The following is a 17639-nucleotide window of genomic DNA, read 5'->3' as shown; positions in this document are numbered from 1 at the left end:
GAAATCATACTGTGACAACTGAAAGATGCCACCATTGTCACTATCTATAAGCACAAAGGTGTAAAAAGCAACTATGATAACTACAATGGCATCTCCTTGCTCTCAGTGGCTGGTAAGTTTCTTGCGTGGATCCTCTTGAACAGGCTCTTGGCCCAAATTATCAGCAAAGTTCTATATGAGTTGAAGTGCAGCTTTTGCGCTCAGTGGAGCACTGTTGACATAATTTTCATCATCCAGCAGTTACAAGAAAATGACACAAACAGCATCAACTTTTGTACATCTTGTTTCTTGATCTAACCAAAGCTTTGAACACAGTCAACTGCACTTCCCTCTGGAAATTGCTTGCTAAATTTGGATGTCCCGACAAATTTATTAATATTTTTTGGCAATTCCACAAAGGCATGATTGGAAGAGTTAGTGTTGATGGTGATTTAACAGACCAGTTTCCAGGCACAAATGTGGTGAAGCAAGGATGTGTCCTTGCTCCTGGCCTTTTTGGTTTGTTCTTCACTACAACGCTTGAGGAAGTCTTCTGTGGCTCTTCAAATGGCATCTTTATATGCTTTCACAATGGCAAGCTCTTTAATCTCTCTTGTCTATGTGCAAATATCAAGGTGATCAAAGCATTGATCCAGGAGCTGTTCTATGCCAATGATTGCACCTTGGTGGCACACTCTGAAGCACAAACTTCTTTGCTGTGGTGGCTCCTAACTTTAGCCTTGCCATTAGCAGAACAAAATCTGAGGGTATGTATCAACCAGCTCCTCAACAACTTTACCAAAATTCATTGATAAGTTTGGAAGGCACCGTGCTCCAACCCATCAAACAGTTGACTTATCTCAGCAGTGTGTTAAATAATGAAGTGACTGTTGATCGCGAAGTGGATGTGCAAATTAAGAAAGCCAGCACTGCAGATGGTTGCCTTTATCACCAAATCTGGAAGAAACATTGAATCTGTCTATAGATAAAAATCAAAGTGTATAATGCTGTTGTCCTCACAACATTGATTTACAGATGTGAAACATGGGCCTGTTGTCAATGCCACATTAAATAGCTTGACGGTTTCCATTTGTGATACCTACAATGACTGGTGGGCATCAAATGGCATGACCAGGTGTCCAAACTGGAAGTTTTGACAAAAGCTGATTTACTTTGTATCAAAGGTCATTTGATTTGCGCCCAACTGCGATGGACTGGTCATGTGGGGGAGGTTTAGATTGGATATTAGGAAAAACTTTTTCACTAAGAGGGTGGTGAAACACTGGAATGCGTTACCTAGGGAGGTGGTAGAATCTCCTTCCTTAGAGGTTTTTAAGGTCAAGCTTGACAAAGCCCTGGCTGAGATGATTTAACTGGGAATTGGTCCTGCTTTGAGCAGGGGGTTGGACTAGATGACCTTCTGGGGTCCCTTCCAACCCTGATATTCTATGATTCTATGTAATTCATATGCCTGGGATTTGTCTAGTAAAACAAATTCTATATTCTGAATTAAGTTCTGGCAGCCGTAAGTGTGGAAGGCAAATGAAAAGATGCTCTGAAACAAAATCCCCACAAGACAAATATTTCTGATTTGACTTTTGAGCAACTGGCAACCGATCACATCATTTGGCACTATACCATAAGGGTGGGTGTCCTCAACTTTGAGAACAACTGCGTTGTGCATCTGGAAGCATAGCACAGACATGGAAACAATGTGCAGCTCAGTTAACACAACCAGGCCAATGGCTCTGTGGTCAGTGCGGTAAATGCTGTTCTTCCCAAATTGGTCCGTGGAGCCATGCGAAGACCCAGTCGTACAAACTGTGACTATCCACATCATCCTCAAAATGTCGGTTTGAGTGGCAGTATTATTGCTGATCTCTCTATCTCCTCTCCTCCTCCTCCTCCCTGACTCCAACTCTTTTTTTGTTCATTTCTTTGATTCTGGATTGCAAGAAGTGCACAAGTCACTCGCTAAAGTCAATGATATTGAAGTGCCTGCCTATTTAGGGGAAGCATCAATGATTAGCTTCAGTGATTCTGAGTCAACCTTTGCCCCTAAGCCATTGCTGCATTGTAGACTATTTGAGCAGTGGAGGAGGTGGTGCCATTCATGCAGTAGGCAGATACAGGATAGATGTAAATTTTGACTGACAAGAGGCACAGCCGTATCTGAACAGTGTGCTTCAGGAGAGGAAGGAAGATACTTAAGAAAATATTAAATAACTGCATTTGCCTGATGGTGATTTGCTGCATTTTTGGAAACCCAAAAGAAAGACCTTTGGGAGCAGAACCCACTGTCCAGCACCTGGCTAATTAGTAGCATATTTTGTCAAATCAGCCTGCCATGCGTGTGCACACATATGGGAGCTGATCTTATGATAGGTTTCTGTGTATCAGGAGATGTGATAAAACCCTTCATCTCTACCACCCGCTCACCTGCTAGACAGCAAATGTCATAGCCCAGAGTCTTTGTTTTTGGACATAATTTTACAAGTGTTGCTTCTGAAGTTGCATAACACTGAAGTGGAATATCTGAAGATAGAGCTAGATGTAATCAAAAACTATAAAAAATGGGCAACATTTTACATGTGTTTGTGAGGTTGGTAAAACATGTAAAACTTCCTGATATTCCATAGGAGCACCAAAAAGCATACCTGTCTGTCTGTCTGTCTGCGTAATGCTCATTTAGCCCCAATTACCATGGTACCTAAGCGCTTCTCCCATGTATTTATGTTATCAAAAATGGGTTCATAAAGCTTCTTTTTCAAAATTCCTGTTATACTTGTTGTCTGCATAGTTCTAAAGCATCAGGAGGGACAACATCTGGTTAACATCCACCTTCCCTTTGATGTTCCAGGTAACAACCATAAAAGTTGGGATCCTGCGCTCTTTTGTCAGTAAAAACTCCCAATGAAATCAATCAATGTTTTCTTTGAGTAAGAACTGGAGGATCAGGCCCCAAAGTTGTGATTGTTAGTTAATACTACTGCTGCTGACATCCATGTCTCTTCATCTTTAATTTCACTCTGATCTCTCACATTGCCATTGTCTTCCTCCTTTCCACAACCAAAAACAAAAAAAAGAAAAAAAATTAACTGAATTTCATATTCATACTTGAATTAGTCAGCAGAGAGCCTGCATCTTCTGGTCTGGCTGACACCTGTTCCGTATAGGACCAGACATAGGTGGGTAAAGGTAGACTATTCCCTAGCATAAGTTAAAGCATGCATTAAGCTGTTCTAATTTATGCCTGGCCCTGGCTGCCCATGATCCTAAGCAATTGTTATGGGAGCCAAGAATCACTGTTGCCTAGGGATGACCTGACCACTCCCTCTTTTCCTTGGGATTGTCCGTTGCACTGAGGGCTAAACCAGCTTTGAGGCTGCGTTGTGTTACCAGAGCAGCACAAAACAGTCATAGTAGGGGCCAAGTTCTGGTCAAAGGTTTTTATTAATGGTACTAGCAGTGGAAGGAACTTCTCGGCTTTTTTGAGGCCTTGAATTTGTCCCATTTTGTCATCGGATCAGTGTATTTGAGTGGATGGGAGCTTCTAAAGTGCAGCATCTAAGGTACACCTGTAACACACTCTCTTTGGTCTGCTCTAGGATAGGACCAAATAGTTCTAACCAAAATAAGTGTTTTAGAAGTATATACTGGCTGGACATCAATGTTGCTCCTCAGTAAGATATATCCAGGTTGACTCATTTTTCATCGGTTGTTGTTGTTTGTACTACATAGTACATTAAATATGCTCTAACTTTGCAGAACTTCTGTATCCAAACCAAAATCAATTAACCTGAACTGAACTTTTAAATAAAACTCAACTATTAGTTTGTTTAGTAATCCTTATATTCAATATGAGACTAGAAGAGGCTAGTGGTTTCTCTTTAGAGTTAAAAAATCCAAATAAATAAGCTCCACTGTGGGTTTAGTATAGGATAAAGACAGAGAACATCAGAAAAAATGGACCAGAATTTGGACATAAATGTTGAGATCATGTACTATATCATAGTCTGATTTTTTTTAAAACTATATTTATATGGAACAGCAAACACAGATTATGGCTTTGTATTTTATATGGCTTCAGCATCTGGTCTCTTGCTGTAATTCACATATTTTCATAGCCATAATCTCTAGTTTCTTATTTGATGATGCAGACCTTTCTGATGCCGAAATGGAAGAATCTTGTCAAGTTTACCGAGAGTCATTTTGAAGAATAATCCCTTTAATTGCTGACAGTAAGAAAAGACCTCAGGCAAAAATGCAGCATGCATATTAAATGACTGAAGATATTAATGTCCAATGTTTTTCATGGCCAGGTCGCTACACAAAGAGGTGCTTTGAAAGAATCACTCCACAGTTGCAAACTGGAAAAGCCACAAGACATAATCCACCTAACTTTTACTTTGCATGCATAATGAAGAGCTTTATTGTAGTTGAAATTGAAGCATGTGTTGACAACCTGCCAGCTATATCAAGCAGATATCTATCTTGGTATGCACCCTTCTTTGGTAACTAGCACCTTATATTGGGATGTAAATTCCATGGTATACACATAGGTTCAAAGCTATAACTGATTTGCACTAAGTAGGCAGAGGTACGAGGCAGTTGATTTTAGAATATTGAGATTTGGCTTCACTCAGTGGTTTTCAGTTAGTTTCAAGGGCATGCTGTAGGAAGCAAAAGTGTAGCAGGACTTTGTTAGTTATTTCAGAAATATTAATATGATGCAGAATTGGAAATGTTTCAGTTATTTTATAGCATTTCATTTGTCACTGCTCAAGCACACCAAGATGAGGATGGATGCTCTGCATCTCTGATGGAGAAAGAAGGCATTAGATAGCTTCCAAGATAGCTTCATGGAAGGGCTGGAAATCATAAGGAGAAATGCAGCTGTCTACTGGGAGATGACTGTTAGCAGCCAATATATCACTGGTGTATTGCCTGGAATTTTCTTCTCATTACCTCAATCTAATGCCACTATCCCTGAGTGCTCTTTTTAAGAGAATTGCTTCCCTACACCATCATGTTGGGGTTTGTGGTGCTGCCAGCTGCATAAATCATGTTCCATGGAGGGACCCTTGTGCATCTGTTTAGTAGTGTAACAATTTTGACTTCCTGCAGAATTCAGAAGTCAACAGAAAGAATCTCTGAAGTATACCCACATTGGGACAAGTGTGCCTGTGTTCAATGGCCCACTCAGGCCATGGTTTAAGTGTGGATTTTGGAGATGGAGAATTTGTTTTAAACCAAATATGGGAACTATAAAAGTTTCTTACTGACTGACCATTTAATCTGAAAAGCAAAAGCAAAGACATTTTCTGAGAAGAACAGGTTGTAGTCTGCTCTTGCTGATATTCTTCATGTTGCCATTTCAGATATCTTAAAAGTTACTGTTTTCATATCTTTTACTCCTGATACTACATCACATTTTTAGCTTATATATTATACAGGGCCTGATCCGGCAATAATTCATATTCACATGAGTAATTCCATTGAAATCAATGGGACTAGTATGAGTAAGGAAAGTTAGTGTGAGTAAAGAGCCCATAGAGCATATCGTAGATATTCAGATGAAGGATATTCATTCTGATTTGGTAGCATTTTACACCTACTTTGCATTCACTAGTGCAAATACCTACACAAGGTGCAGGGCAAGAGAGAATCAGACCCAATGACTCCCAGTTGAGTCTTTTAGCCAACTTGTCTCCGTTGATAGATCTCCTGTTTATTGACTGTGTGGTTCAGTGATTGAGTCTTGGATGTCAACACCAAATATGTGACATGACTAATTGTTGTTTACATTCCAGTCACTGGACTCCAGTTAGCAGAGCCAACAAGCTCTCCTTTCCCAGAGATTGCTATACCCAGTTTAAGGAGATGTAAGATTTGTACCCATCCTTTTCTCTGTGTGCCAAATCCTGCAATCCCTAGTATGGCAGTGGAGGAGCACTGCCTCCTATACAGTGTACAATTTGGATGGTATTCAGTGACTGAGGCACAGATTGATTAATTAAACACAGAAGATAAATATTAATATTGAATACCCACTGCATTTGCTGAGCATGCGCCATCCTGCACAATGAATGAAGCATGGTCCTGTAAAAGAAAAAAGTGATAATGTAACCAAAGGCTGTACACACACAAGAAGGCAGAGTTAAGGTTGTGCGTGAAACTTTAACTGTGGCATTTCTTGACCTTTGAGTGCTTAACCATGCAACAGTAATCTTATTTTAGTGTAGATTTTGGGATGGAATCTTTAATCTATTTGGGAACAACTCTGCAGGTAAATTTGATAAATATGTTAGACCTGTATATTGCAAAAGGTGAAAATTCTATCTGAGCCTCCTAATGAGTCCAGCATTGTTTTGTGGTTAGAGCTGGGAATTGTGAAACCTTGATTTTGTTCTTTACTCTGCTGTGTGATTTTTTTTTTTTTAAAATCACTTAATCTCTCAGGATCAGTTTCTCCATATTTAAAATAGGACTGGTGATATTTACCTACATTTGTAAAATACTTTGAGGTACTGGAAAGAAAGATGGTTTAGATGTTCAAAGTATTGCTATTGTAATTAAGGACTTCAAATTATACCATTAATGTAGATTTAAAATGTCATAATATGTTTAAAACTTATAAGTTGATAATCATTTATATTTGATGAGACTTAAGAATAAATAGTTGGTAAGCATCAATAAATACATTTTTGATGATCTACTGGTATTTATTTAACATTCACAAGTAGCTTGTTAAATCTAAAAGATTATATAAATACAGTGGGTTTTGTTGAAAAATTAATTTCTGTTTTAGAGATATTATCGATTCCAAAGATAATTGAGGAATACAGCTGGAACTGGTAATACCTCTAAAACCATAATGAACTTTTAAAGTGTGCCTGTTGTATATGTTGCTATACTGATACAGAAGAGAAGAATCTGCTGGCTGGGTGTTCATTTTAAGGGCATTTCATCTCTGGAATGCATTTCTCCCTTGGGTCTGCCACATGCTGGATTTGTTAACCTTACAGATATGCTGCATAGCTTTTTTTTTTTTCCCAAAGATGTTGGGATGAAAGATGGATGTAGTTCTTCACAGATGTGGGATAATAAAACACGGAGGGCAGATCTGATTGTGATTATGGGGCAGCAGAACTGGATTTAAATGGTTTAATGTCTTATTTTTTTAAATAATGTTAATTTTAAGCTTTGTATAATATGGACCTAGAGTTTGGGATGGCATTCTTTTATCTGTTATTTATACATTTAAATAAATAAAGTATTATTTCTAAAGTAATTATTAATTGCTTTATTGCGGGTTATTATGTAACAGACAGATAAGTATTCTTTACTGTACAACATTGTTACCCTGCATAAATACGTTTAAAATAATCAGTTGGGACAGCATCATCTGCAAAACCATTGTTCGAGGGAATTCTGTCTGTCTTGGATATATAGTTATTTCATGAACTATTTAGTCAATATTGGTGATTGTCAGACATTTATTAGAAAAAGTATTAATATTTGGTAGATGCCCAATCAGAATGTCCTCCATTATCTGACATGCAGCTTGTTTCCATAAAAGTTATTAGTTTGCACGAGGTATATGTGCCAATACTGTGAGTCATCTGCCTATTTTACTGTGACATTTCAAAGCTCAATTATCTATAGTATAATTTTTTTTGGTAGCTGGCTATGTTGCCCATCTGTGAAATCATCACTTTGAGTCCTAAAAATAGGAATTAAACTGTTTTAAGCAAATTTTGAACCTACTTGAATGCCAGTTTGAAATGTAGTCATGTAGACAAATATTTTTATACATTTTGCATTCTCTCAGTATAGATTCTCTAAAATTAAGGTGATGTAGTCCTGCTGGCACCACTTGACAATCATCTAAGTAGCATGGTGAAAATATCTGGAAATGCTTTCTGGCTCGGGGCCTGGTCCAATGCCCATTGAAGCCAGTGGAAGGACTTGCAGTGACTTCAATTGATTTGGGCCCCAAGTGAGTAGAAGTAACACATGAATATAATATAACAAGCATTAAGAGGTTGTGGGGAAATAAGGAAAAAAGAATAAGATTAGAACTAGTTATTTACTAGTAATGAAGGGATCACTGGAGCAAAATGTGAAGAAAGCTAAAGACAGTGGGTAAGAGGGTAACAGGGTGCCTGAAGAAGAAAAAGGAGTCTAGTAGGATATGGGAATCTGGGAGATAGAGAGTAAAATCTTTGCCCCATTGAAAGTCAATAGTAGAACTCCCTTTGACTTCAATGGGACCATGGTTTCATCCAAAGATTTAAGAACATGTTAGCAGAAAGTGATATAGAGAGCCTTGAAAGCAGATAGAGGGAGCAACATATGTAGGTAGAGGAATCCCTTAAAGAAGATAGAGTGTATTGTTGAGTGATTGAATCCTGGGAGATCCATCAAGCCAATTTTATTATGTATTTTCATATCACAAGACGCCAAATAATCTAATTAGTCAGGAAACCACAGTTTGTTACATTTTTAGTAATTTGCTGTGAATAAAATCATATTTTACATTTTAGGTTAAACAACAGACTTTTTGATGTGTTCAAAAGTATGTTATGTTCTCCACACTTACCTACAGAGACGATTAAAAATTAATCTAGTTTCAAAAATACAGTTACGGTAAAAATGTAATATGTGTTTGCAATCATTCATACTGCGTTAGGGTCTGATTGTCTCTCAGTGAAGTAACTAGCAAAACACCCACTGAATCCCATGGGAGCAGAATTCAGTTAGTGGTGATGAAGCTTGATACAAAATTGATAGGTAGATTTACAGATCATTATATATAGTAAAAACCTAAATAAAAACAACCCAGCCCAAAATAACATGAGAAACAGTTAAAGCACTATTTGTGTTAACAATATTGGTTTACATTATGGATGATACTTATGCTGAGTTTCTCATATGTTGCCAGTAAATATGCTTATTAGATAGATCATTGGTTTCGATGGGCAAATGTTCCTGCCCTAACAGGCAAATAAAAATGTCAGCGTGTTTGGCTTTGGTACTGTTCTTGGTTGTTTATTGGAATAAGAGCTCAATCTTGCATATGTTTTCTATTCAGAACTCCAGAAACCTTAGTGGAAGTTTTGGGTGCACAATTAATGTAAAATCAGACCATCCGTGACAAAGGCATCCATGTTATCCAATAGTCTCTATATTCATTCTTTTTGAGGCTGGCAACCACTTCCATTGTTGAAGTGTTCCTATTTCCATATACCAAACCCTCAAAATGAGAGAATTATTCCAATATACTCATGACAGATCCTTAGCTGGTGCTGTTTAGCATGGTGCTCTTCACTTCAATTTAAAATTTTTAAAATATGTATTTTCTTGTAACCTTATTTCAAAATTACCAGGCTATAGAATCTAAGTTTTGTATGACACTGGAATTTTGCATGTTTTTGCCAAATGGTAAATAAGGAAAAGAAAAACAGAATTATGTTTGGTCCCATATTGAGTCACTGTGTTTAACCAAATTAGCAAAAGGCCATCTATGTCAGGCAAGAGAAGTCTATTTTTTTAATAATGTATTACATAGTTCTAGTGGAGAACAAATCAAAAATGTATTTATTTATGGAAGATTTCTTACATATTGCACATTGAGTCTATGATTTAAGTATGGTAAAAGCAATGCCAGAGCACAAAGCTGAAAGATCTATAAATTTTTATAGTGTGGCAAATTTATGCATTTTAAAACCCATTTAAATATATTCGTGATCTATTTTTAGAGCTTACTTACATAGATTTCAAAAATATGCAGTTTTCATAGCTGCCTTTATAAACTATATTGATAATGACAAGTGTTATTTTAGGTTCCTTAAAGAGTCATCATTAGTTGTACTGACATCAGAAAGTTATCTACTGATCTGACATAAGCACTACAGATTTTGGCTGTGCTTAAGCTTCAGTTGTTTCATTTTAGAAAAAAATTTGAAACAACTGCTCCCTATTGATAATAGTAGCATCACCTTCAGTCTAGGCAAATGGAAATAGGTCTTCAGAAAACAACAAGCAAAATATGTAGCTGACATTCTATATGTTAGAATGAAATATGTGACATATACTAGCAAAAGACCGAGTCCTGAAAGCCCTTACTCACACAGTCCTTACTCATGCAAATATTCCCTACACACACAAGTAGCTATAATGGAAAGAGTGCCATTAACTTCAGCTGGCCTATTGCATGGGGAAGAATTATTTGATTTTGGAGGATTAGCTGCATTTTTTAACTCCATATAGGATAAAAAATTATATTAGGCCTGCATAGCTCCCAGACACATTTCAATTGGATGTGTTATTAGTCTGTTCTTTCTGCAGTAAATTATTGTGTAGTGTTGCTGTGCACTGTTAAACAAGTGCTGGGTATTACTGCAGAGGTGGCCGAAGTTTTGGTGAAGTGATATAAATGATTAAATCATCCTCTGTTGTGCACAATTGTGAAGAAAGGGGAAAATAAGTAAATATTTCGGAGGCTGTACAAGACTAGATACCACCCCACTGGAACAGATTTGTGTCCCTTCCATCTAACCAAATCCTGAGAAGGAAGGCAATCTAGTCAACTCAGTAGATCCCAGCTTGTTGCATGAATGGCCTGTATCTCTATGCTATGTATGCCATGCTCCCTCCATGGCTGCATGATTCTCTTACTAATGTTGTGCAATAGGTCCAAGGAGGGGAAGGGGAAACCTGGATGTAGAGTTACTTTTGAAACTCAATTTTAATTTTGAAAGGCATTTTTGCAGCAAATTCCATGGTGTACCGGGGGATGATTCTGAGTATATTGGTTGCCTGCCCTTCACCCCTTCAAAATATAAAAGGAAGTGCATTGCCTCCGCAGTACAAAGAGCAATATTTAGTATTGCCAACATGAAGACACTGAAATTTAATTTGTTTTTCTCATTGTAGGCTGTTTTTATTCACAATCTGATCATTTACTACTTTAGCCAATAAACATTCTAAAACATCAATTTAATGCTGCACATTTCATTTATGAGTCAGTAAACAACGTTAAAATGATATAATAAAAATAAAGCAATGTTAGTGAAATAATTAAAGACACTACAGTCTACTAAAAAGGCAGGAAAATAACTCTTCAGCAGAATTCATGACTTCATCCAGTAACTATCGTATGTCAACCAATCCAGTATATGAACATATTTCATCTACAATACAAATAAGAGAAATAAAAATATTATTTCTTCTCAGAATAAACAGCATCAATGACATTAAACATCTCAAAACCGACTAAAACATTTCATTTCTGACTGTGTACACTACATTTCTTGAATAACATAAAGAGAATGGCAACAACACTTTCTTTGTTATTAAGAAGTATTTGGTAAAATTGACATTTTGATTTTCATACTTCATTGGACATTTTGGTCTAGTGCCTGGGGCCAAATCACCTTGATCAGTCCCACTGAAGTCAGGGAGACTATTTGCCTAAGGTTTGGGCAGTTTGTGAAAAGAACAGTTGTATATTAGAGGCAAGGGTGGATTATGTCAGGATCCATGGTGCCAGGACCTGAGATAGAGTGGCCCAAGGACCTGAAATATTTGATTTCAAGGATCCAAGTGGGGGTCCTCTGCTGGCGAGTGCAGGGGTCTATCATGAGGACCAAGCAAGTGGAGGTAGCATTGGCAGGACACAAAAGCTAGGAATTTAATGATCACTTGTGAAGTGGAAGGGTAAATGTGACATTGGTTTATTGTAGGCCCTTTGGGTTGGATCCAGGCCCCTTTTAGTTTTAGGGTACATTTTTCAAACATACTTAAGTGGTTGAGAAGCATAAGTCCCATTTTCAAAGGTAACATAGGCACATAGGGCTAGATTTGCAAAGATATTTAGGCACTGGTGGTATTTACAAAGGTACCCACACAAGTTAAGTACCTAACTCTTGGCCCCACCAGTGCCAAGTAAAGCTGGACAATTATCTCCTGTGTCTTATATCCAACACCCCTGTTAATACACTGCAGAATGATATCAGCCTTTTTCACAACTGCACCACACTGGTGACTCTCATTCAATTTGTGATCCACTATAACCCCCAGAACTTTTTCCGCAATACTACAACCTAGCCAGTTATTCCCCGTTGTAGTTGCACGTTGTAGTTGTATTGTAGTTGCACGCTGGATTTTTCCTTTCTAAGTGTAGTACTCTGCACTTGTCTTTAGTGAATTTCATCATGTTGATTTCAGACCAATTCTCCAATTTGTCATGGTCATTTTGAATTCTAAGCCTGTTCTCCAAAGTGCTTGCAACCCCTCCCAGCATGGTGTCATCCTCAAATCTTATAAGCATAATCTCCACTCATTTATCTAAATCATGAATTAAAATTTTGAATAGTTCTGTATCCAGTGCTGATTGCCTCCACTAGCTACATCCTCCCAGTCTGACAGCAAACCTTTGACGACTAGTCTTTGAGTATGGTCTTAGCCATTCATAACAGGTTGAGAGGTGAAAGACACGGGAGATACCAATGGTGAAGGGAAAGAGATTGGAAATGAATATAGCAATAAGGATGGAGGATGGATGTGGAGATGGCAAAAGGGCTAAAGTATTGTACAATAAGCATGGCAGATGGAAACGGGGGATAAATAATATAGGGATGGGAAATAAGAGAAGGAGCTGTAGATATAACTATGACTGTGAACAGGGAAAGAGAGAGTTCCAGTAATGGGTATGAGTGGCTGATGCTAAAACAGTAGAACCAGATTGGTTGCTAGGGAAAGGAAAGGGGATGAGTAGTGCCTGCTTCTCTGGCTGAGGCAGGTCATGGGTATGGTAAAGAGATGGGGAGAGGAGAGAGGATGATTAAGTGAAGCTAGGCAGGGATAGCGGGAGAAGTGGATGAGGGTGAAGGGTTGATTTGCATAGCCTGTAGCTGGGGCAAGTCGTGGGTATGGGTCATAGGAGGTGGGGATGAGTGTGGGAGGCAGGGCCTGGGTAGGGCCGAGGGGCTGAATGTGTGGGGCAGGACCTGGGTACGGCTAGAGGGTGGGGTGTGGCAGGGCCAGGGTAAGGCTGGGGTGTGTGTGAATGTGTGGGGCAGGGTGTGAGTTTAGCTGAAGGAGTGAGTGTGTGGGGCAGGGCCAGGGAATGGCTGGGGGTGTGAATGTGTGGGGCAGGGTGTGAGTTTAGCTGAGGGAGTGAGTGTGTGGGGCAGGGCCAGGGAATGGTTGGTGTGAATGTGTGGGGCAGGGCCCCAGGTTTAGCTGAGGGAGGGAGTGTGTGGGGCAGGCCTGGGGTATGGTTGGAGGGGTGGAGGGCAGGTCTCCGGTATGTGAGGGAAGTGAGAGGCTGTGGCTAGTAAATAGCAGGGACACGAGGGGCTGCAGTAAGCTCCCCCCCACACACACACCGGCGGTGCTGCACCGAGCCGGGCAGCGAAGGGTTAACGAGGCTGGCGGGGGGTTCCATTTGCGGAGGCTGCGGGGCGGCGGCAGCGAGGGAGTTAACCCTGTGGCGGCGGCGGGGGAGCGCAGCAGCGGGGCCGAGCCGCCGCCGGGTTGCTAGGGATGGAGAGATCCCGTGTCACCCGGATGTGAGTGTCATGTTGGCCCCAACTCCAAGGGATTTGGCAGCAGCGGCAGCGGCAGCAGCAGAGGAGCAGCCCCTCGCCTCTCATTAGTCGCTGCCATGGGGGTCGGATAGTGGGGGGCGCAGGGGGCAGCACACGCCTGGCGTGGGGGTGGGGTGGGAGCGTCTCTGCTTTTATTCCGTTTACACCGGGCAGAAAGTGATAATAATGCACCCCCACCCCCACCGCCAGCAGGAGCAGGAGCACCCAGAAGGTAAGAGCCCGGTGCAGCCGGCCAGGGCAGCAGCATGCCCCGGTGAGGGGGTGACTGCGGGCTGTGGGAGGGGGGATTGGGGGTGGGGCGGTGTAGGGCATGGGGAAGGTTAGGGCCCCAGGGGGCTTTGGGAGGGAGAAGGGATGCGAGTGGGGGATTAAGGCTGGGAATAGGGCTAAAGATAGATATAGACGGAAGGGGATAGCAGGGATTTAGGAAGGGCACGGGGACAAAAGACAAGGAAGAGGGGTAGGGATGCTGCCCTCGGTGTGTGACCAACATGGGAGCGGGTTTAATTAATGTGTACACGCTTCTCTTTTGCCCTGAGGCCATTACAATCAGCTGGTGGGGCTGCGAGCGAGAGGTGTGTGTGTGTGTGTGTGTCGCTCCCCGCGTGTGGACAGACCTGGCTGGAAATGCAGCTTCCCAGGGCTGGCTGGGGGGCGGGTGTATTTGGTGCGTGGGCAGGGGCAGGTGAGGGGTTGTTGCCGGGCGGGCTTTCGGTGCGATGCGTTCAGCCCCCCCCCCGCCCCCCCAGGCGCCGCTGCTGGCCGCGCACGGAGAGAGACGGCACATGGGGCTCGTGTGTGCTAATCTCCCTTGCCGACAGGCTCAGGCGCTGCGGCTGCCCCCCGGGCTGGGTCGAAATGATTCGCCCCTCCTGAAATTAACAGTAAGTTTGGGCTTGTGTGGCCGTGCTGGAGGGCAGGAGCTCCCCCGGGGAACCCTGACGCTCGGGCTTTGTTTCATTGTCAAAGCTTGATTTAAAGGCAGATGGAGGGTGGCTGATCTGTGCCGAGTCCCGTCGCACGGCATCCCAGAAAGGGAGGCGGGGGGGGGGGGAGCACGTGGGGCCGTTGGAAAACGAAAGAATTATTTGGAAAATGAGTCAGGTGAAACGGCCAGTGTCAAACTGTGACCTGAGGCAGCAGGCGCTCTCTCTCTCTCTCTCGTGTAACCTAGCAATGGACCCAGCTGTTGATGTGCCGAGTGTCACATCTCTGTGGGAGATCCACGTGGGCAGCAGGAGATATTGTAGGCTACATCCAGGAGTGACCTCTTCCCAGCTGCCAGCCTAGGGAGCCATTTTAATATTACCCCTTCTCCTCCCCCTACACACACACACACACACACACACACACACACACACACAAAGTTGGGCAAGGAGAGAAGCAGTAGCAGCTGAGGCCCGGTTCTATCCGCATCTCCATCGTACCCACACGCTCACAGGGCAGGTTTTTTACTGCCTCGTTGAGGTTGCGTGGGTGGGTGGGTAGGGGGTGGTGTTGGTTTTGCAAATGGAACTTATATCTGTTTTACCTCAGGTGAACGATCAGGGGATAATATTTCCATCTCCTGCCCTGGCAGATCTGCCTGAGTGTCATTCTCTCCCCTAATTTCCAGCACATATCCTGTCCTAACCCTCCATCTTTTCCCCCCTCAGATATCTTCAAGTTTTGAGTTTACTGGGGCCTTCTTACAGGTGCCATTGGTACTAGACTCTGCTGCTTCAGCTGGGAAGCTTGCAAGACAAATATCCCTGCTCTGTAGGGCTGTTTTGCCTTCTTTGTTGACCACCTAGATGAGATTATTTCAATGGTTTATTATTTTGAATTTATAGTTTATTTTCCCCTTAAAAGGTTTTGGAGGTTTTTCAGTATGGCAGTTTACAATGTGGGGGATACTGATGTTTTTGGAAGTGTTTATCATCAAAGGCTATTGAATTTTAATTGGAGGGAAGTGTCCAGGGAAGTTTCCTTTTTTAAGAATGCAGAAAGGTGAAGGATTTAACTTATTGACAAGAATATTTCTAATTTGATAAATAATTCACAATATTCTGAACTATTAGACTTTGTTTTGCCCAAAATGGGGGAGGGGGGAATAGTGAATACTGTGCTGTTTTAACAAACTCACACACACACACACACACAAGATAGGATTTGTTAGATATAAATATGATGGTGTGCAAGCTGTCATCCAATTTGGAAAACTCCAATACAGTGCTTCAAGTGGAGGAGTCAAGATGAACAGTGTTTCGGTGTCAGCACATATCTTGACAGTCCTATTTAACTGACATTTATAATACCGATTCCTGTATCTTTCTTATGGTGGAAGGAGCCTACTATTTAATATATATCTGTGTGTGTAAAGGAAACATCAGGAGTTATTTAAATAGCTCCATCCTTTTTATTTAGAATACTATGTTTATATTTGAATGTAAAAAAACCAAAACGAAATTACTTTTTTTTTTCTTCTGCAGAGGCAAACTATGCAAGTAGTACCAGAATTCCTCTCCCTGGTGACGGACCAACTATTCAGTCAAACAGTTCAGCACCGTCCAAGCAAACTGTTCTGTCTTGGCAAGCTGCAATTGATGCTGCTAGACAAGCCAAGGCTGCCCAAACTATGAGCACTACCACAGCCCAACCCGTAGGATCTCTGTCCCAAAGAAAACGCCAGCAATATGCCAAGAGCAAAAAACAGGGTAATACATCTAACAGTCGGCCACCCCGTGCCCTTTTCTGTTTATCCCTCAATAACCCAATACGAAGAGCCTGCATTAGTCTAGTAGAATGGAAGTATCCTTTTGATGCAATTTTGTTTTTACCATCTGTTCTTTCAATATTCCAGATATGTCAGAGAGATTGTCTAGGACAGGACAAAAAAGCAATGAGGCCTTGGAACAGGAGCAGAACAGTATTTAAGTTCTTCTGTTGTAAAGTTACATGGTATTGGATTTGGAGTTACATTTAGTATTTTATTTGTAATAAATAGCAATCTCACAGTCTACATTTTTAAAAATATGAAATTAATTTTCATATACATATGTGTGTAGGTAAAAAAAGTCACTGGTTTAAACAATGTTTTGTAATGTTTTATGTTTCAGGTTTTGTTTTGCAGTTAATAAATTGTATATTAAAATAATAGCCTTCCTGGCAGTGGAAGCATTTTTAACTGTTGGGGAGATAACGCATGTTGATGCACTTATATGTACATGTGTAACCCATTGATGTTAATGGTGTTTACATACTTAAATCCCTGCTCATCAAAATGAGACTATATCCCTTAATCTGTCATCATTACACGCAATTTCATTTCCCTAATTAAAATAAATATATGAAACATAAATGTACAGAGAAAAGCAAGGTAGCAGGTGGTATGTTCCCCAGCTATTTTGCCCCAGGAAAAAACACTCTCAAATAATTTTCTCCCTAGAGAATATTCTGGACATGCTCTTGTAAAAGATAGTTATATGGTTACATATTTATATATTTTAAAATTAAATAAATTTCTTATTCACTTTGCCCCAGGCTGACTGATGCATCCAGTGATCCAGGTAGCCCCTTCCTTCCTCACCTGCCATGTGGAATTTTTACTTCTCTGTTGAAATCAAGATAACATCTCCTATTCCACCTCCTCCACTCCTCCACACACTTTCCTTTGCTTCACATCCCTTCATCAAATCCCCAGGTTGCAACCGTTATCATTCTGATGAAGGGAGACTTGATGGGACAAAACCTGTCAATGCTTCTTTCTAATTGGCAGATAAATAACTGCTTGAGTAATATGAAGTATTTCCTCCCCACAGGCTATTGCCCTATAGCTCTCCCAAACCTGTTTGCCCAAGGAACAAGAAGTCAAGTCTAGATCTTCCACATGGCAATTTCCTACATTACTGCTAGGCCCAGTGAGCCTGCTGCAGAAGTCCTTTCAAAATAATGCTTACCGAATGGAGAAGTAGGGAGACATTAGGAGCCAAGCTGCAGATTCACTCTGAGTACATACAAGTAGTCTGCAGTACATGATTCATCTGAACTTTTAAGACATAT

General features: G+C 40.9%; 1 protein-coding gene across 8 annotated transcripts in view; it reads left to right on the top strand.

Annotated features, from left to right (window-relative positions):
* Positions 1-13544: 13544 nt before the first annotated feature.
* CACNA1D (calcium voltage-gated channel subunit alpha1 D) overlaps positions 13545-17639 on the top strand; it is a 324438-nt gene continuing 320343 nt past the window's right edge. For 6 of the 8 annotated variants that reach the window (XM_078853622.1, XM_078853624.1, XM_078853623.1 and 3 more), the window contains exons 1-2: positions 13546-13809; positions 16070-16388. In XM_078853622.1, the coding sequence (XP_078709748.1) occupies positions 13764-13809; positions 16070-16388 (365 nt within the window). In that variant the 5' untranslated portion in view covers positions 13546-13763. Of the gene's footprint in view, positions 13810-14373; positions 14483-16069; positions 16389-17639 lie in introns of those variants that run through there. The other 2 variants (XM_078853625.1, XM_078853626.1) reach the window with 2 other exon arrangements.

Source organism: Lepidochelys kempii, chromosome 7 (genome assembly GCF_965140285.1).
Source record: "Lepidochelys kempii isolate rLepKem1 chromosome 7, rLepKem1.hap1, whole genome shotgun sequence".
NCBI classification, from domain to species: domain Eukaryota; kingdom Metazoa; phylum Chordata; order Testudines; family Cheloniidae; genus Lepidochelys; species Lepidochelys kempii.
This window is presented reverse-complemented; position numbering and strand designations above follow the sequence as displayed.